At 35.7% G+C, this 20,678-nt stretch overlaps 2 protein-coding genes across 5 annotated transcripts in view; one reads left to right on the top strand and one right to left on the bottom strand.

Annotated features, from left to right (window-relative positions):
- Nucleotides 1-5,607, bottom strand: part of SPMIP7 (sperm microtubule inner protein 7) — a 61,126-nt gene extending 55,519 nt beyond the window's left edge. For both annotated transcript variants that reach the window (XM_035253373.3, XM_078341998.1), the window contains exon 1: nt 4,852-5,607. In XM_035253373.3, the coding sequence (XP_035109264.1) occupies nt 4,852-5,404 (553 nt within the window). In that variant the 5' untranslated portion in view covers nt 5,405-5,607. The remainder of the gene's footprint in view (nt 1-4,851) is intronic.
- A 2,628-nt stretch (nt 5,608-8,235) lies between these two features.
- Nucleotides 8,236-20,678, top strand: part of ZPBP (zona pellucida binding protein) — a 124,450-nt gene continuing 112,007 nt past the window's right edge. For all 3 annotated transcript variants that reach the window (XM_078341996.1, XM_009002170.5, XM_054237085.2), the window contains exons 1-3: nt 8,236-8,392; nt 11,539-11,619; nt 19,638-19,763. In XM_078341996.1, coding sequence (XP_078198122.1) covers nt 8,266-8,392; nt 11,539-11,619; nt 19,638-19,763 — 334 coding nt within the window. In that variant the 5' untranslated portion in view covers nt 8,236-8,265. The remainder of the gene's footprint in view (nt 8,393-11,538; nt 11,620-19,637; nt 19,764-20,678) is intronic.

Here is a 20,678-nt window from a genome sequence, read left to right as displayed (position 1 = left end):
GTCTCCTTATCCATGTATTTTCTGTCATCTGCTGGTTACAGAGAGGTTTTCATAACACCGAAAATCCCTTTGATAACGGTCTTACTCGAGTTATCTTTCTTAATATTAACTTAAGTGGATCATTTTTTGTTGATTTTTAAAAGGACAACTTTAGGTTTAGTGGCTTGTACATGCTGTTTTTCTATTCTCTATTTTATTTACATGCACCAAATATCAGAGCTTCAAAATACATGAAATAAACATTGACAGCATTGAAAAGTGGGCAGTGCTACAATAATTGTTGGATCCGCTTTCAATAAAGGAATGATCAGACAAAGATCTATAAGGAAATAGAGAACCTGAACAACCCTATAAAACAATTTGACCTAACAGAACAATTTACGCAACAACAGCAGAATACACATCTTCTCAAGTACACATGGAATATTCTCTAGAATAGATTATATTTTAGGCCACAAAACACTTCTTCATAAATTTTAAAAGGTTAAAATCATGCTGTGTCTTTTCCAGTCGAAATAAAACTAAAAATCAACAAAAGAAAGAAAACTGGAAAATTAACAAATACATAGAAATTAAACATGATGCCATGAAACCATCAAAGGATCAAAGAAGAAATCCCAAAGGAAATGGGAAATTATCTTGAGAAAAATGAAAATTAAAACAACAACATTTATGACGAATGACCTTAGCAAGATGGCAGAGTAGGAAACTCTGAACATCCTCTCTCCAATTAACAAATGGATTTAGCAACGATTCATGAACACCTTACCTTTGTGAGAAATATAGAAACTAAGTGAAAGGCTCCTGCACCTTGAAAGAATCCAAAACAGACTCACTGAAGCTAATAAGGAGATTTGAGTGAGTCACCCTCTTGCAGATTCCCTGCCCCTGGTGCAGTGCCAGACAATCAGGAAGAGATTTCCTAGCTCCCAGATTCACTCAGGGTTTACTCCCCTTGATTGATTCCCATGTTTAGCACCGCAGTTTTCCAAGGGGGCTCCCCAGAGGACTGGTTTCTGTCTTTCCAGTCCTGGAGCCCTGAGAGGGGTCTAGCACAATCGAATGACTTAAGAGCAAAGAGAGATTGCATTCTAGACAGGTTGATGGCACAGATTCTCCCATATGCTCAGCACAGAGTAAGCAGATTTTTTAAAAACCTCACTCTCAGCCCCCTAGAAAAAGTTGATTCATCCATGTGTCCAGTACCCAAACTTCTCTGTATTTGCCTAACTAACTAGCATTTATCTCACCAGTCCTGGAACTCTGAGGAGTCTAACATAGTTTAACCCCCTGGGGGAAGACAGAGAAAGCAGCCTTGGATTGTAGATGCCAGAGATCTAAAGATAATCACCATAGATCCAGGAGTTGAGCCAGACTCCAGCTTTTCTGGGGCTGCCCCTCAAAACAGCATCTGTCTTATCAGTCATGAAATTCTGATGAATCTAGCTCAGTCTAGTTGCCTAGGATGATGAAAATGGGAGTTTGGGCTAGTAGACACATAGCTCACCCCCTGCTCAGCATAGAGCAAGTGAACAAAATCTCATCTGTCAGATTCCCTTGGGAAGGAAAAGAGTTGGCAGAGGTTCCCAAATCTCGGGCCAGGCTGATGGATTAAGGTCTTCTTTACAAGACCAGTTCATGAAGAATGGAAGAAGTGCCTGCTTTGTCTAATGTGCAGAAACCTACACAGAGAGTTAAGGAAAATGAAGAATCAGGCAAAGATTCTCCAAAAAAAGAAAGAAGAGAAATCTTCAGAAACCAATCCTAATAAAATAGAGTTAAATAATGCACCCGACAGAGAACTGTCACAAAAATGCTCGCCAAGGTCAAGAGAATCATAAATGAAGGAAGAGATAGCAATACATAATAATAGGTGGATATTTTAGTGCCTCACTTCTAATAATGAATAGAACATCCAGACAGAATATCAATAAGGAAACAGAGAACTTGAATAACACATAGACCAAATAGACCTAATACACACAGAAATTTTGTTCATATGCTACAACACGGGTGAACTCGGAGGACATTATTGTAAGTGAAATAAGCCAATCAAAAAAGACAAATGCTATATGATTTCACTTAAGTGAGGAACCTAAAGTAGTCAAATTCATAGATAATGGAAGATATAATGGCTGTTGCCAGGAATTATGGGAAAGAGGGAAATAGGGGGTTGTTTAATGGGTAAAGAGTTTCAGTTTTGCAAGATGAAGTGAAACCTGGAGATGGATGGTGGTGATGTTTGCACAATGTGAATATACTACTTCATACTAATTAACTATAAAGATAGTTCTGGTGAATGTCTGTATCCACCCCCTCCCACCCCCTGCATTCAGGTATGTTGAAACCTAATTCCTAATGTGATGTTATTTGGAGGTGAAGCCTTTAGTAGGTAATTAGCTTTAGATGAGCCAAAGAAGGTAAGACCTCCATGATGACATTAGTGTTCCTTTAAGTAGAGGAAGAGATACTAGAGCGCTTTCTCTCTCTGTCTCTCTCTCTCTCTCTCTCTCTCTCTCTCTCTCTCTCTCTCTCTCTCTCTCTCTCGTCTCTGTCTCTTTCAGGACTCAGGGAGAAGGAAGCCTTCTATAAGCTAGAAAGAAGGTCTTCATCAGCAACCAAATATACCGATGCCTTGATTCTTGGCTTCCCAGCCTCCAGAACTGTGGGAAACAAATATTTGTTTTTTCAGCTACCCAGTCTTTACTATTTTGTTATAGCAATCTGCCTTAACACAGTGGTTTAAAAAAATAGAAAGACATATAAAGTGATATCAATATTGATATCAGGAGGCCAAAGTGGAGGAAAATCAAGAGAATGACAATAGACAAGCTCTGTTTCTTCTGTGATAAGAAAGGCTGGGGGCAGGGCGTGGTGGCTCAAACCTGTAATCCCAGCACTTTGGGAGGCTGAGGCGGGTGGATCACGAGGTCAAGAGATCGAGACCAACCTGGTCAACATGGTGAAACCCCGACTCTACTAAAAATACAAACAAATTAGCTGGGCACGTTGGCACGTGCCTGTAATCCCAGCTACTCAGGAGGCTGACACAGGAGAATTGCCTGAACCCAGGAGGCGGAGGTTGCAGTGAGCTGAGATCGCGCCATTGCACTTCAGCCTGGGTAACAACAGTGAAATTCCATCTCAAAAAAAAGAAAAAAGAAAGAAAGAAAGGCTGGATCATCTACTGCAATGAGAGGCAGGGTTCTCTAAAGGATTTGAATATAATTAGAATAAGTTTAGATAAGTTAATTGATAGATGATAAAGAAAGGCAACTGGATTGAGAAAGGAAGTATTAAACCCAGTAAAAGGTCTAGACAAGTTTGGAATGGGGCGAGAAGAAATCAGCAATATAATATTTTATGATCTTTCTTTGATATTTGTGAAAGTCCACTGAAGAGCATATCAGTGTGTGATTTAATTAATTCTGAGATGTCGTTCTTTATGAGAATGCATTAGAAATGATGTGTATTTAGGTTTGCTAAAACCTGAAAGTACCTATCATTTTCAATTAATGATTGTTTCCAGAATGTACAAAGTCTTTGAAAGTCTAGGACAAATTATATTGAACTCTGTACCCAAATTGCAGGTATTACTTTTTGAAGCTCTTAATAGCTAATAATAATAGCTACTATTAATGAAATGTTTTATCAGGTTTCAGAGATTTTACTAAGCACTTTACAAGTCTTAATTCATTTCATTCTTAACAAATGTATAAAAGAAGTACTATTTATTCCTAATTTATGTATGAAGAAACTGAAAATTTTAGACTTGTTACAATCTGACATTCTTTATTTTAGGTATTTTTACATTAATTACATCAAATGGCCCTTACTATTATATTATTAATTATTACTATTAGGTGAGTTTTACAAGTAAGGATACACAGGCATAAAGAGAATAGTAACAAGTCCTTGGTCATATAACAACTGAGCTTTTGCCCAGACATTCTGAGTCAAGTGCCTGTTCTCTGAATGCCTCTGTTTTACTGATTCAGGCAGTGAAATACAGGGGACAGATGAGCTGTATACTTGGTTCTGACTTGTTGGTGCTGTCCGTCAACACCATTTTAGCCCTATATTAGCTTTGCTAAACCATTTCTTCAACCTATATTTTTGTGGAATAAGCTTTAAAAGTCTTCCTATAGCATTTGGCCTTTTGCTTTTCACAAGCTAAAAAACGTTGATCTCTTTACATTCCTGCCTGCCAGACAGCTTTTATACAGGAAATAGTACCTATGGCTTTCCTTTGGAGGTGTTTCCTCATAATTTTTTGGGCCAGGCCTGTGACCATTTAGAGGAGTTCTTGCAGAGAAACCACACGGTACAGATGTCAGTAAGGGGTCATCAATGCTGCCTCCATGGCTGTGGAGCTATTTATTCAGAGTTTGCTCCATTTCAGCTTCTGTTCTTATTGGAGTCAAAAAATTTACTTTCAAATACTTAAATTTTTCCCATTTTATTTCGGCCCTTAAAACTAACAGTTTCATAATCATCAGTGAATTAATTCTCTCAAGGAAGAGAGATAGATACGGAGGATTTCTATACAATTATCAAAGTGATACATAAATTCCCCTGTGGTAAAAGATTATCCATATATCTAGCATAAGTAATGTTATATACTTTGTGTTGATCACTTAATTAATGAATGTTTTTTTAAAGAAAAAATTTTGTTTTACAAATAAGTTTCGAAGGTTTATTATTCTTTTGTTTCTTACAATCTGTAATTAAAAAAAAAACTTTTTCAGATCATTGTAATTTTGTTAATTTAATTGCCTACATACAGACTCTTAAGTCCATGCTCTCTTCCTTCGAGTATTTAAAACATTAAATTCATGTCACTTCATTTACCTCCCAGTCTTGCTCTGATAGAAATGTCTGGTACTTCTCTGGAATTCCATCTCCTGTTCTGTTGCAGTTCTTCTGATAGAATTTTTTGCCTTTTTATTGTTGTTTGAAATCCTGTATCTGGTCTGGGAACTCGATGTTGAGGCTTCACATCACTAAAATCCACTAGGGTTGGTATGGTTCTGCCAATGCCAGGATTTAAATCAGCATCACCACCAGGACTCATAAACCCTGAACAGGGATCACCTAAGATCACATCATCCCGAAGTGGAAATAACGGATAATGTGGCCCATACGGTGGAGGATAAGGATAATGTAAATGATAGTCTGGCAAGACTGAAGGGGGATAAGGGTGAAATTTAAGAAAAGCAGGGTTGCATTTATTTTCAAATCTGCCATAGTTATGTCTGTTCTCAAGACCTTTCACAAAAGGCATGTTCATTTTTCTTAAGAGATCACAGTAGTGTGGGTAATCTATATTCTCAACAGTTCCTGACAGGATGGACCTTTTAGAGATACTTATCTTTCCAGGTGTGTTCTGAATCTCTACATCCATGGCCTCTCTCTTTAGAGTTTTTGGTTACTATAAAGTAAGTATTTCTGATAATTCTTTTAACTACACAAACTCTATTTCCAATAACTAAAGGTCTGAGTTAAACTAGTACAAAATTGACTCAGCTTTCTAAATGTTTGCATATAATTTTGTTTTCCTTCTTAAAGTAAACCTTTTCCTCCACCAAAGGAAGAATAGGGCAATGAAGGAACAGGACAAAAGGAGAAAAAAACAGAGTCGTTGTTGCTTGGCAACGACTAGAACTTTTAACACATTGAACCATTTATTATGTACATCATAATTTAACTTGTAAGAAAACAAAAATAGCCTTGTTACTAATACTTCCATGATACTTTTCTCCCCAGTGCTTAGGAAAGCTGTGTTCACTTATTTTAAAATTTTTCCATAAGTTAGTATTAGTATTTTATGGATACAAAATTTAAGGAGTGTAAATAAAGCAGAGAATTCAGTGACAATATATTTTCCAAAAGTATATGTGACTACAATTAAGTATTTATAGATATAATACTTGCTGTCTAAATAAATGTAAATCTAAATGCACTGTCAAATTGATATATCTAATTTTTAAGAGAAACAGAAAATTATAGTGAAAGTACAGGTGCATCTTTTACATGCCCTAAATTACCTTTACTTCCCTTTAATTTACCATAGTGTCCAGAGTAAGAACAGTAAGAGTTTTAAAATCATTTTAGGAAACCACAATAGAGTATCAGCTGTCTACACACAAAATATCATTTAAATCACTAATACACTGGTTCACTTAAAATCTCGTTTATCTGGATAATTTCATCTTGCATGAGCTTCTATAAGGGGAAATCTGAATATTACAATTTGGGGTAAAAGGTCACATCATCCTTACCGCAGCAAATATGTTAAAAGAGGCAAGATTCTAGCTTTGAAGAGTCAGGCACATAATTGTTAATCAGGCCAACTGTCAAGGGCGGTGATATCTTTGGTATCATCAGAATGCCTATGCCCCACGGAAAGTCTTTAAAATTTCGAGATATACTATTAAACAAGTGGGGAGATTAAATTAGGTGGTTAGCCTGTCAGTTTGAAATCCCTCATCCAGATAATAGCATATCAAGGGACAGTTTTTAGTTCACCCATTAGAACTAATTTCTTCATATAAAAAGTGATAACTCACTTGTAATTAAGCATTCTATATTTAGTTGCTCAAACTTCATTCTTCAATGTATTTGCACCACTGCTTAAGATTTATTTCTATAACAGCTCTGCTCCCATTAAGCCCATTAAGTAAATCCTTCTAGCAGCAGAAAACAGAGGCAGGTGTCTAAATTCTTCTAAAACAAATTCTTGCTATAAATGGCCTTTTAGGTTGTGTATGGGACAATAATAATCCCCATAAGTTTGTACTTGGAATAGATCCTTTACGAGAGACTGATTAACAAGAAAAAAATGTAAGTTTATTAATATATTTCATTTATATATGAGGAACACCCAGAGAATAAGAAGTTTTCAAATAAATGTCCTTGAATTCCAGCTTGCATATCATCTTCAACAAGGACTAGGAAATTTTTAGAGGTGTGAGAAAGGAAAAGGACTTTGAGTCTCTACAGGCAGCAACTTGGACTAAGCAAACAAATCACAGGCAAAAAATAGTTGAAAAAAAAAAAAAAAAAAAAGGTTGGCTGTGCGCAATGGCTCATGCCTATAACCCCAGCATTTTGGAAGGCCAAGGTGGGTAGATCATGAGGTTAGGAGTTCAAGACCAGCCTGGCCAAGATGGTGAAACCCCGTCTCTACTAAAAATACAAAAATTAGCCGAGCGTGCTGGTGGGCACCTGTAATTCCAACTACTCCTGAGGCTGAGGCAGAGAATCACCTGAGGCAGAGGTTGCAGTGAGCCGAGATTGTGCCTCTGCACTCTAGTCTGGGCAACAAAGCGAGACTCTGTCTCAAAGAAAAAAAAAGTTAATATTAATTCCTCTGATATCATTTCATGGCGATTGAGGGTCTGAAGCTATCTTCAGTGGTTAACCTTTGTTTTCCCCGGTAAAGGAGCGGGGCAGGATAACTTTTGTCTTTCTAAATCTATGTCTTGCTTTTAGGTAAAAAGAGGCAAGGTGGACAGCTCTCCTGCATCTGCTGCTGCTTGTCTTCAGCGCAGCAATCCTTCATACAGGAGGAGGTACAGTCTGGTTTCCCCCACAGGAAAGATGGTTTTGTATATTTTGCTGTATTTAGGTGATACTATAAGATGATCTTCCAGTCTGAGTATTTTAGAAAGTAAATTTCATCTCTGGTTGTTTCCTCATTCATCCATCAAGCTTCTTTCTTAAAGGGCTTAACTTTAATTCCTACTAAGTGTGTATTGCATTTATTTCCCAATTAAGTCCCACACATCCGTAAAATACTAGCTGCTGACATTAGTAGATCAAAGCAATCCACTAGGGCTGTACACGTCTGAACTCATACTTTCTCCCTATCTGTTGTTCGAAACTGGGCCCCACATCTACCACTTGGCATATAAAAGAAGCTTCCTTCTGATCACAAATGCTACACAAAGGTAAAGGCACAGGCGTTGGGATCCAACATTGCTCTCTAAGTTCTACGATCTTCGACAAATCACTTATTCTTGAAGATGCCCTGCGTGGCTGTGTTGTCCTCAAGGCCCGCGGAACGCATAGCACAGCTAGCGAGTGAAGACCCCACAAGCTGAGACACAGGCTAGCCCCCAAGTCTACCGCCCCGGCGGAAGTGGGAGCACGTCCATCAGGTCCGTCGTTCCGGTACTCCGCCCGCCAACTTCCGGTGGAGGTGGGCGCGCGTTGCCTAACGACGTTAGGCGCGGACTGTGGGCTGGCGGCGGCGGCGTGTGGATGGAGGCTTTGGCCCCCGGCCGGGCGCTGCGGGGCAGGCGGCGGACCCGGGCCGCCGGCTCCCCGGTCTCTCGGGCCGCCGTTCTCCTCTTTCTTTCCGCCTTCCTCGTGCGTGTGCCCGCATCAGGTGAGGGTCCGCGCCGCCCGGCCTGCTCCGCAGGGACAGCCGCAGCTCCCCTCACTCTTCGAATTTGCCTTTTCTTGTGTCGCGTGCATCCAGTTTATATAGAGACACCTTGCTCACTAATACGAGACAAGGAAAGTTTGTTTTGTATAGAAGTCGTTCAGAGGCACTCTGTATTTGTATTCCCGTCAGTGAATGACGGGAAATTAATGTATAGATAGATTACTACATCACCCACAGTTGAGGTTTTAAAATTAAACTGCTTTGTTAATAAACTCCCTGATTAGTCCATGGGTCATCTGCCAGTTTTGCATTTCAGTGTGTGAACTCTAATGATGTCTTCAGCGTATTTCAAACTGAATAGGCAACCTGCTGCTTTGAAATTATCCGTGATGGTGGAGCGCCATCTATTGGTTTTAGCTGTAAAATGTAGGAAGTATTCTTAATTTTAAAATTTTGACCGCTCAAGAATTGAAATACTTTTCTATACTGTTTTAAAAATACCTTTAAGATACTATGAGCAAATACTGAGGAAGGAAGTAAAAGTTTAATTGAACTGTTACTTAACTAGAAAGGTTTTTGGCTGCATTATTTTGTGTTCAAATTTGGACTCATCAAACAAAATATCTCCCAGAATTGATAACATCACAGATATTTGCTTCAATTGAAAAAAAGTTGTTCAAATAAGGAATAATGAGAAAAAGAAGTCCTCCGAGAATATAAATGTAAAAGGAATATGGGGGTAGACAGGGGTTGGAGGAGGAGAAAGGAAATAAACGGAGTGACTAGAGATTTAAAGATCAAAGTCCAGGCCTCAGGAATCCAAAGCGTATGTGAATAGCTGATAGCCATCAATTGCCATGTAGGAGAAAGATGCTCCTTGAAATGATTCATGGTCGTGTAGTAGGTGTGAAAAGGTGTGTTGTTATTTTAACATTTTACCTGGTGATCTTTTGATTAATAAGATTAGACCTATGAGATATAAGAGATAGAATAAGCAGTTAGTATCTTAATATGTAAGTGATGAATAGTGAAGGCCTCTTATATAGCATTTTACAATTTATACAGTATTCTCATTTTGTACAGTAGCTATAAGAATAGAATTATTATCAGTTCCATTTTGCATATGAGAAAACTAAAGCTCCTAGAGTTTAAAGTGATTTTCCTAAAACCAGTAAGTGGCAGAATTAGGATTTTAAACTCACGTCCTCTGGCTTTGAATACCACATCCTTTTCTTTGCACTTTGCTATTCTTGTCTGCTAAAGGCTATGTGGGTATAGTGCTTACTTGCATGTTTATACTGCCCCTCACACCATTATGCCCATCACATTTGCTCATTTAGCAATGAAGACTATCAAAATAAATTTCACAATTAGTATTTAATATTTACTATGTGCAAGGTATAGTATTTGATACTGATTCTAGATCAGTTAACATAAGATTGATCCCACTATCAATGGAGCATGTAATCTAATAAGGAAAATGATACTTGTGCATCAAGAGTTACACTACAACGTAAGCCAGTGTCTAGAAGGGTTTTTCTGATGTTATCTTCTAGAATTTTTCTAGTTTCAGGTCTTAGATTTACGTCCTTGATCCATCTTTAGTTTATTTTTATATAAGATGAAAGATAAGGATCCAGTTTCATTCCTCAGCATGTGGCTTTCTTGTTAACCCACCCATTTAGGCAAAGACTTCATGAGCAAGAATCCAAAGCAAATGCAACAAAAACAAAGACAAATAGATTGGACTTAATTAAACTAAAGAGCTTTTGCAAGGCAAAAAGAACAGTCAGTAGAGTATAGGCAACTCACAGAATGGGAGAAAATTCACAATCTATACATGTGATGAAGGGCTAATATCCAGAATCTACAAGGAACTCAAACAAATTAGCTAGAAAAAGAAGCAATCCCAGAAAAAATGAGCTAAGGATATAAATAGACAATTCTCAAAAGAAGATACACAAATTGCCAAGAATCATATGACAAAATGCTAAACATCACTAATTATCAGGGAAATACAAATCAAAACCACTATGTGTTATCACTTTACTCCCACAAGAATGGCCATAATAAAAAAATAAAAAAATAATAGATGTTGGTGTGGATGCGGAGAAAAGGGAACACTTCTATGCTGCTAGTAGGAATGTAAACTAGTACAACCACTGTGGAAGATTGTGGAGAGTCCTTAAAGAACTGAAAGTAGAACTACCGTTGGATCCAGCAATCCAACCATTGGGTATCTACCCATAGGAAAATAAGTCATTATATGAAAAAGATACTTGTGCACACATGTTTATAGCAGCAAAATTCACAGTTGCAAAAACATGGAACCAGCCCAAATGCACATCAATCAACAAGTGGATAAAGAAACTGTGGTGTATGTATATATATATGATGGAATACTATTCAACTATCAAAAGGAATGAATTAAGGCACTTGCAGCAACCCGGATGGGATTGGAGACTATTATTCTAAGTGAAGTAAATCAGGAATGAAAAACCAAACATCATATATTCCCAATTCTAAGTGGGAACTAAGCTATGAGTATGCAAAGGCAAAAGAATGATAAAATGGTCTTTGGGGCCTTGGGGGTGGAGAAAATGGTGGAAAGCAGGTGAGAGATAAAAGGCTACAAATTGGGTTTAGTGTATATTATGTGATGGGTATACCAAATCTCAAAAATCCTCACTAAAGAATTTATGTAACCAAATACCACCTGTTCCAGCAAAACCTATGGAAATTTTTTAAAAAGAACTATTGTACTATAGTACAATGTAGGATGAGTGTTGTTTAAAAAGATGCTGGTGGTGTACTGTGGCAGGTAAGAAGTGCTAAGAATAAAAAGGAGGTTTGAAGGAGAAGGGACTTGTAATTTAGGTCTTGAATGATGGGAGATTGAAACTTTTAATAATGTAGAGAGTATTCTAAGGTGATTTAGAAAAAGAGGTGAGATATAGGGAGAAGCAATAGGTAGATTAATTTTATCATATAGTATTGAGGAAGTAGAGTTGGAACAGTGATAACAACTGTCAGAGGAGATTGAATTATGGCTCTCCCCTTCAACTAAGACCAAAGATACTGTGATACTGTACTTGAATTTTTTAGAATATCTAATGAGACAAATTGTTGATCTTTTTTTTTGACAGTTGGATATTTGGTTCGATTACCAAGAGGTTTTCGCTTGACCAAAGATTCAGTGAAAATAGTGGGATCAACAGATTTTCCAGGTATTCATAAATATATTTTCACTAATTTTAAAAAAGTTATTAGCATTTGTTTAAATGTTATCAGACTTGTCCAAAAGTCTAGTGTTCATCAGTTATCCTAGTCTCCTAAGGCCCTTTTCTTTCTACAGAAGGAGATTAAAGTTGTTTGCATATGGCTAGACTCATCCAGTTATAAAACTGTATGCTATAACTGCTTAAGTGTACCAAGAATAATTATTTCTAAAAGTTATCTAAAGTTGCCTGTACTGGATTTTTATTATGTAATAATTAGCTATAATATTAAATGTATGTAGTACAAATATGGTAATACAGATCATACATATTTTGGATTCAAAGGTTTACAGTAGTCACATGAAATATAGCAACTACAACTTGTTTTGGTGATTTTTAAAGTTGTGGCAAATTCACATGCCATAAAATTCTTCCTTTTAAGTATATGATTCAGTTGCTTTTAGTATATTGACAATATTGGGCAACCATTACCCCTATCTAATTTTACGACATTTTCATCACCCCAAAAAGAAAGACCTAATCCATTATGCAATCATTCTTCAGTCCTGAAATCTCTGATCTCCTTTCTGTCTCTATAGGTTTGCCTCTTCTGGAAATTTCATATAAATGAAATCATACACAATATGCCCTTTTGTGTCTGTCTTTCACTTAGTATAATGTTTTTGAGGTTCGGCCATATTATAGAGTGCATCAATACTTCATTCCTTTTTAGGAATGAGTTCTATTTTGAGTTAATTTTTTTAGGGTGTAATAATATTCACTTCTCCACCTAACAGTACATATGGGACATATGGTAACTCTGTGTTTAATATTTTGAGGAACTGCCAAACTATTTTTTTAAAAACCTGAATTATTTTACTTTCACACCAGGAATATATAAGCGTTCGTATTTTCCAAATACTAAACATTGTTATTGTTGTTCATCTTCTTTTTTTATAGCTATCTTAGTATGTGTAAACTGGTATCATTGTGATTTTGATTTGCATTTCTCTAATGACTAATGATGTTGTAACCCTTCATGTGTTTTGTGACTATATAGATATGTGATTTGCAGAAATACCTATTCAAGTCCTTTGCGCATTTTTAAATTGGGTGGTTTTCGGCTGGGCATGGTGGCTCATGCCTGTAATCCCAGCACTTTGGGAGACGGAGGCAGGCAGATCACAATGTCAAGAGTTTGAGACCAGCCTGACCAATATGGTGAAACCCTGTTTCTACTAAAAGTACAAAAAAATTAGCTGGGTGTGATGGCGTGAACCTGTAATCCCAGATAATTGGGAGGCTGAAGGCAGGAGAATTGCTTGAAGTCAGGAGGTGGAGGCTGCAGTGAGCTGAGATCACGCGACTGTACTGCAGCCTGGGTGACAGAGCGAGACTCCATTTCAAAAATACATTTAAAAATTGGGTGGTTTTTGTTTTGTTGTTGAATTGTAAAGTTCTTTATATATTTTTTATATCAGATATATGATTTGCAAATATTTTTCCCATTCTGTGGATTATGTTTTCACTTTATGTGTTCTTTGAAGCCTTTGTTTTAAACTTCGATAAAGAAGTCTAATTTCTATTTTTTGTTTGGAGCAGGTGCTTCAGATATCATGTCTAAGAAATTATTGCCTAATGATTGGTCACAAAGTGTTATTTCTATGTTTCTGTATAAGAGTGTTGCATTTTTAACTCTGATATTCAGGCCTCTGTTCTATTTTGAGTTAATTTTTGCATATGGTGCAAGGTAGAGGTCAAACTCATTCTTTAGCACATGGCTATCCAGTTGTTTTATCAGCGTTTGTTGAAGAGATTATTCTTTCTCTTTTGAATTGGCTTAGTACACATTGAAAAGTGATTGGCCCCAGATGTATGGGTTTATTTTTGGACTTTAAATTCTATACCATTGATTTATATGTCTATTCTTATGCTGATACTTTCCTATCTTGATTATTGTTGCTTATAATAAGTTTTCAAATCAGTAAGTGTGAGTCCTTCAAATTTGTTCTTTTCAAGATTGCTTTGTCTTCTCTGGGTCCCTTGCAATTCTATATTAATTCTAGAATCAACTTGTCAATTCTTGCAAAAGTCTATTGAGATTTTAACAGAAATTTCAATGAATCTGTAGATAAATTTTAGGCATATTGTCACCTTAACAATATTAAGTCTTCCAATTAATGAACTTGGGGTGTCTTTCCATTATTGCCATTTATTTAACCTTTAATTTCCCTCAATTATATTTTGTAGTTTTCAGTGTACAAGTGTTACATTTCTTCTGTTAAATTTACTCCTAAATATTTTATTATTTTCAATGCCCTTGTAAATGGAATGGTTTTATTTAGTTAGTTTTTGGAATGTTCGTTGCTAGCATATAGAAACACAATTGATATTTTCATATTGCTAGAGACACAATTCGTATTTTCATTGATATTGTATAAAACTAATATCAGTTTTCAACATTAAGTATGATGTTAACTGTGGGTTTTTTTTGCTCTTTATCAGATTTAGGGAGTTCCCTTTAATTCCTAGTTTGTTGAGTACTTTTATTGTGAAAGGGGTTTAATTTTGCTAAATGATTTTTCTATAGATATGATGATGACAATGTGTTTTTTGTTCTTTATCCTCTTAATATGATCTATCACATTGATTTTTGTATTTTGAACTTGGTTTGCTTTCCTGGGATAAATTCCAGTTGATTATTGTGTATAATCCTTTCTTATGTTGCTGGATCGGTTGCTAGTGTTTTTAGGATTTTTTATGGTCATGTTTGTTAGGGAAATCGATCTGTAAATTTCTTGTGATGCCTTTGATTTTGGTTTTAAGGTAATACTGGCTTCATAGAACAAGTTGGTATGTATTACCTTCTCTTTTATCTTTTGGAAGAGTTTGTGAAGGATTGTTGTTAATTGTTTGGTAAAATTCACCAGTGAATTCATTTGGTGCTGGACTTTCCTTTGTGGGAAGTTTGACTTAACCACTCCTTTTAGGACTATTCAGACTTTCCATTTCATTATGACTTTTTATGAGAAATAAACTATTCATCAAAGGTTACTTGTGTGTGATGAGTTGCTTCTTTCTTGCTACTTTCAAGATTATCTCTTTGTTTATGGATTTTGTTAGTTTGATTATGATGTGCCTAGCTATGGATTTCCTTTAGTTAGTTAATTGAGATTCTTGGATATGTGGATTCATGTTTTCAATCAAATTTGGGATTTTTGCCATTATTTCAAAAAAATTCTTTTTATCTCTCTTCCCTGTTTTGGGACTGTGATTATGCATACATTGATATGCTTGATGGTTTTTCACAGGTCTCTGAATTACTGATCTTTATTCTTTTTTTCTTCTTTTTCTCAGACTGGATGATCCCATGTTGACCTGTCTTCAAGTGTGCTGATTTTTCTGCCTTCTCATTTGGCTACTGATTTCTTCTAATTTCTCATTTCAGTTATTGTACTTTTTAATTTGCAGTTTATTAATACATAATTTTTATATCTTTACTGATATTTCCTATTTGGAATATCATACGTTTTTATTACTTTAGACATGGTTTTCTTTGATCAAATATAAAATATCTAACTTAAAATCTTTATCCAGTAAGTCCAATATTTGGTCTTTCTCTAACATTTGGCCTTCCTTGGAGTCTGTTTCAGTGGGCTGCCTTTTTTTATGTATATGGCCATATTTTCTTGGTTCTTCTGCATGTCTCATATTTTTAGTTGACATTTACAATAATATAAATAGCAACACTGAAAATAAGATTCTTTCTACTTCCCCGGGTGTGATGTTGTTGCTGTTTGCTGATACTGTGTATTTGTTCGGCGACTTTCTAAACGAATTCTTTAAGTTGTATATTCTTTATCACAGAGCCACCAAAGTCTCTGCTTAATTAGCTTAGTTAGGCTACTGATTGGACAGAGTTTTCATTAACATCTAGAACCAGTTAGTCTCCTAGCCTTTGCTGAGGTTGTCTTTGTGCATTTTGTGGCCTACCTTTTGGATAGCTGGCCACCACTCTACCTTATCTTTCACTTTATGCTGTGCAGAACCTCAGTTTCAGCCAAAGGTGAGAACTTAAGGCCTCTTCATCTTTACTGAGCATACAGATTGTCCTGGGCATGCACACAGTCCTTTACCTGCATGTGGCCTGGTATTTTTTTCAGGAATGTTCAGAACAATTCAAAGTTCCTGTGGACATGCCATTCCCCAGCTTCTCCTCTTAAGGTTTTTGGTTGGGCTATTGTTTTCCCCATTTGTTACTCACTATATCAGCAGGCAGTCACAAAGTTAAACGAGGGCCTCTAATTGTTTTACAGTAGGCAAAGTCCAAGGCAGATCAAGTATGGACAGTCTTTAAAGTGAGATCTTCTGGTATATTGACTCACAGGTCACATACTGACAGTACTCTGGGAAGAAAGCTTTGGAGGCATTCTAACCATGCCGACCCCCATCATTGGCTGCCAGCCCACTGGTTCTCACTGTGATTGTAGACTGCTGATTGTCAAGGCTCCTTACTGCAGAGCTGGGGAAGGAGGTGTGGGAATCAGGCAAGTAAAGATGCTACAAACTCACTGTTCCTACCGATTATATTAGTTCCTTAGGGATGCTGTAACAAAAGAACCACAGACAGGGTGGCTTAAATAATAGAAATTATTGTCTTATGGTTCTAGAGGCTAGAAATAAAAATCAAAGTCTTGGCAGGGTTGGTTTCTTCTGAAGACCTTGAAGAAAGGATTTGTTCCAGATATTTGTCTTTGGCTTTTAGATTGCCATCTTTTCCCTACGACTCCGTGTCCTCTTTTCTCTGTATTTGTCTGTGTTTCCAAATTTTCCCCTTTTATAAGAACATCAGTAATATTGTATTTGGACCCAGTCTGATGACTTCATTTTCACCTGACTTCCTCAGTAAAAACTATTTCCAAATAAATCTATATTCTGAGGTACTAGAGGTTAGAACTTCAACATATTAATAAGAGAGGGATGACACAATCAACCCATAAACGAGATCCAGTTGTTTTTCTTGAATAAATGTTTTCTTGATTACTCTATTTGGTTAATTTTGAGTTTGAGTTCTGGAAATATTTATTCTGATAATTTCTACATTTTTCCTCATTACTTTTGTGAAGGAGATAATTTTTGGAATTCCTTATTGTGCCATTTTTATTGATCTCCCCAATGACAGCTTTTAAACCTGAATTATAAAAGATTATCTGGATAACGAATTTCCCATTTATTCTATAATATTAAACTTATTCTTAAAATAGATTAACATTCCAGTTCACTAGGTAGTTCTTATATTACAGAGTAGATTGTTATATGATATTTCATTGGTTTTGGCCTGTAATATACTGACTACATGATTTTTCTTCTGTCTACAATTTCTTCTGTCATATAAGATCTCGGCATCTGTCTGTGTTGGCCATTTTTCAGTTTTGTGACCCTCTCTTTAACTTGTTCACCTTTTGCATATTCTTTTCAGTTCAGTTGGTTTTCCATAACCATTAACTCATGTGTTAATTAACTCACTGAGCTTTTATTTACATTTTGTTGCACTTTTAGTTTATTCCATTTTTTTTGGTGTATATAATAAATGCCATTTTCTATATAATTTTTGATACTTGATCAGAAGTTTTCTGGGTCTGTGTTATCCAGGAGTAGAGACTTTAGCATCACAGGACCTGAGCATTCTCAATCTCGCTAACATTGTTCTTCAAACCAGCTGCACCAGTTCAAACTTCCTTTAGTGGTGCTTGAGGAGGTCCCATTTTCCCACATCCATATCAGCACAAAATTTTACCCAATTTTGTCTGTTTTTTGCTAAGCTGAAGATTAAATTGCCTCTGCCTATTCTTTTCTTGGCTGTTTTCAAAGAAGTTGTCTTTCATATTGTTTATATTCCAGTTGTAAATACATTATTATCTTTGTTGCAAATATCATCTCCCTACAGTCAAATTTGTTAACTTTGCCTGTGTTATACAGGATTGAACAGAAATTGTTACCATTTCAGAAGTTGAGTTCAGTATTTTTATATTTGTGGTTTTTACATTAAAATAATTTTCTATAACTGGTTAGACATAAAGGTGTTATTTTTTTAAAATAATGATTTGCCTTCAGGTATTCAGTATTTTTGGAATTTATTTTTATATATGGTAGGAGGTGTAAATCTAAGTTTAACTTTGCATGTATTTAGAGATACTTTTAACAATAATTTATTAATGATATATATTTTCTCCAGTGATTTTAGGTACCACATCGATCACATACATATCAGTTATTTATACCAATTTGGTTTTTTTTTCCCTAGACCCATTATTTGTTCCTACACCAGGCCTCTCTTTTTTTATTTTGTGTATATTTTAGTATATCTCAGTAACTCTTATTGCTAGTCCTTCCTCTTTGCTTTTCTGTTATAGAATTGTTTAGATATTTAGGAAGCTTTAATCTCCCAAATGCATTTTAGAATCAGTATTCAAGAGCTTCTTAAAAAATTTCTTCGGGGATTTTAGATAAACGAATTTTGGAATAAATTGACGTCTTTTAAGTTATGTGTATGCAATCATGATTATGGCATTGTGGTCTAATTTTATGTCTTTTGCTAGAGTCTAAAGATGTTCCCCACAGAGATCTTGTTTGATTATAGAATAACTTTTGTTTATTGTACTCTAAATATTATCTTCTTTCCTGTAACCTGGTTTAATGCATTATTGTTGATGTAGAAGAATATCATTTGTTTTCGGAAATTCCTCTATTCATTTACATTTGCTGTGAAATATGCACAGGGATTAGTGGGGGCGAGAGGAAGGGTACAGTCATGGTATAAGGTATTGTCAAGCCAAAGCACAGAGGATATACTTACGCTGAGTTTCCAAAGATGAGGGGACATTTACATCAATACAATCAGAAAAGAATGATGCTGTGTGCTGCTCCGGCATGGTTAGGGCAGAGGGTGTGAGATATATGCAAAAGACCGATCATGGAGTATAGGGTCAGTAAATCATGCTGGGGAGTGAAAATTTATGGTGTAAGCATTTATTAAAGGAGTTATTAAAGAAGTTAGGCAATCTATTAATGCAAGCATTTCATTGAAGTATTTGAAAAGAAAAAAGATTATCACAGTGCGTATAGAAAAAACATTTCTTAAAATTCTGTACTGATTTATGTTTATGATTAAAAACAACTAACTAACATCAGAGGTGATCTTAACCTGTGGAAGGATACGTAACTAAAAGTATATCCAACAAACATTATTCTTTATGGTAACACTTTAGAGGAAGTCTCTTAAAAGTTAAAGAGAATTTTGATTCTCTTTATTTTACTGGATCACAAAAATCTTTGTGTACAGTGAATCAGTGAAGAGTTGGCATGCAGTGTCTAAAGGGTTGTTGCAACCTTTCCTAAAAGATTACCTGTGAGTAAATTCAAAACAATGGAATCTTTACTGGGTTCCTTTTGTATCTCCTAAAGGTACTAGTTTTCCTTACTTTTCAGGACTTAAATTTTAAAGCAAATGGAACAAAATGCTTTAATATTTAAAATCAAAGCATAAATCTGCTGACTTTTTAATCACATTATCATTTTTATTCAGTAGGTTATACTATATCATTATGAATAATGCATTATTCCACTAATCTAAACAATTTATAAGCTCTAATCATGTTTGGTGTCTTTACAAAACAGATAAAGTATAGATGTAGGATTATCTTAATACTTTGTTACTGAAATAATATTCTGATAATAAAACAGGTTAGTGTACATGAGCTCCGAATGAAAATGACTTAAACATTATGCTCAGGTTGGGAATAAATGTACAGACACACATGCATACTCATATATACATACAAATGCATAATATATTTTTAATGTTAATTACATAGAATTTAATGAAATTTAGTTTTTAATCAAGTAATAGGAGCAATAATTCAAAGTACTCTTATTATTGCATGTAAACCAAACTAAAAAAGTGTGCATTATAGAGAAAGAAAAGAACATAAAACACTACTGGAACATTTTAAATATTGTATTTTCAGTGAAAGTATATGTCATGCTCCATCAGAAAAGTCCACATGTGTTATGTATAACGCAACAACTGCGAAATGCTGAACTGATAGACCCATCGTTCCAGTGGCATGGGCCGAAAGGAAAAGTTGTCTCAGGTAGGATTTTGTTTCAATTATTATTATTAAATAGATATATCTGACCTGTGTGTAACACAGAAAGAATGTTTGTATCTTGTATACATTTATGTTATTTCTTCAGTTCTTTTTCTTGTGATTTCCTTTTGGAGTTAGATCTAGCAGTGTAGTTGGTGTTCCCATTTTTACATATTTTATTTTGATACGGAGTCATACTCTAAGATTGAACTGTTTGGAGAATACTCAAAACATCTGTAATCCCCAAAAGGTACTTTTTTTTTAACTTAGAAATTACTGTTTGTACGACTGATTTGATCAATATTTTCTCTATCCAACTTCTTATTTTTAATACTGAAATACAGATTTTTTTTTTTTTTTTGAGGTGGAGTTTTGCTCTTGTTACCCAGGCTGGAGTGCAATGGCATGATCTTGGCTCACTGCAACCTCTGCCTCCTGGGTTCAGGCAATCGTCTTGCCTCAGCCTCCTGAGTAGCTGGGATTACAGGCACGCACCACCATGCCCAGCTAATTTTTGTATTTTTAGTAGAGACGGGGTTTCACCATGTTGACCAGGATGGTCTCAATCTCTTGACCTCGTGATCCACCCACCTCGGCCTCCGAAAGTGCTGGGATTACAGGCGTGAGCCACTGCGCCCAGCCAGATTTTACTTTTATTCTCGTTTTTTAATTGGATAACAGCTGATTTTTAACACTGTAGTTTTAAAAAACTACAGTTAACTTAGCTGGCTTTGTTTTTATAAAAAATATAGATTAATGAGTTTTCATTTTGAAGATTTATTCAGTCATTTTTGCATACCCTCAGAGAAAGTTTTTCTTTATTGGTCTATTTACCATGTTTTCTTTCCTTTCTTTTTAAAAATCTTACTGGTATTTTGAGATAGTGCCTGTGGACAACAACTTATAGGATTATTATTT

This window comes from Callithrix jacchus, chromosome 11, assembly GCF_049354715.1.
Source record: "Callithrix jacchus isolate 240 chromosome 11, calJac240_pri, whole genome shotgun sequence".
NCBI lineage: Eukaryota > Metazoa > Chordata > Mammalia > Primates > Cebidae > Callithrix > Callithrix jacchus.
The sequence above is the reverse complement of the archived record's forward strand: the minus strand, read 5'-3'. Positions and strand labels throughout refer to the sequence as shown.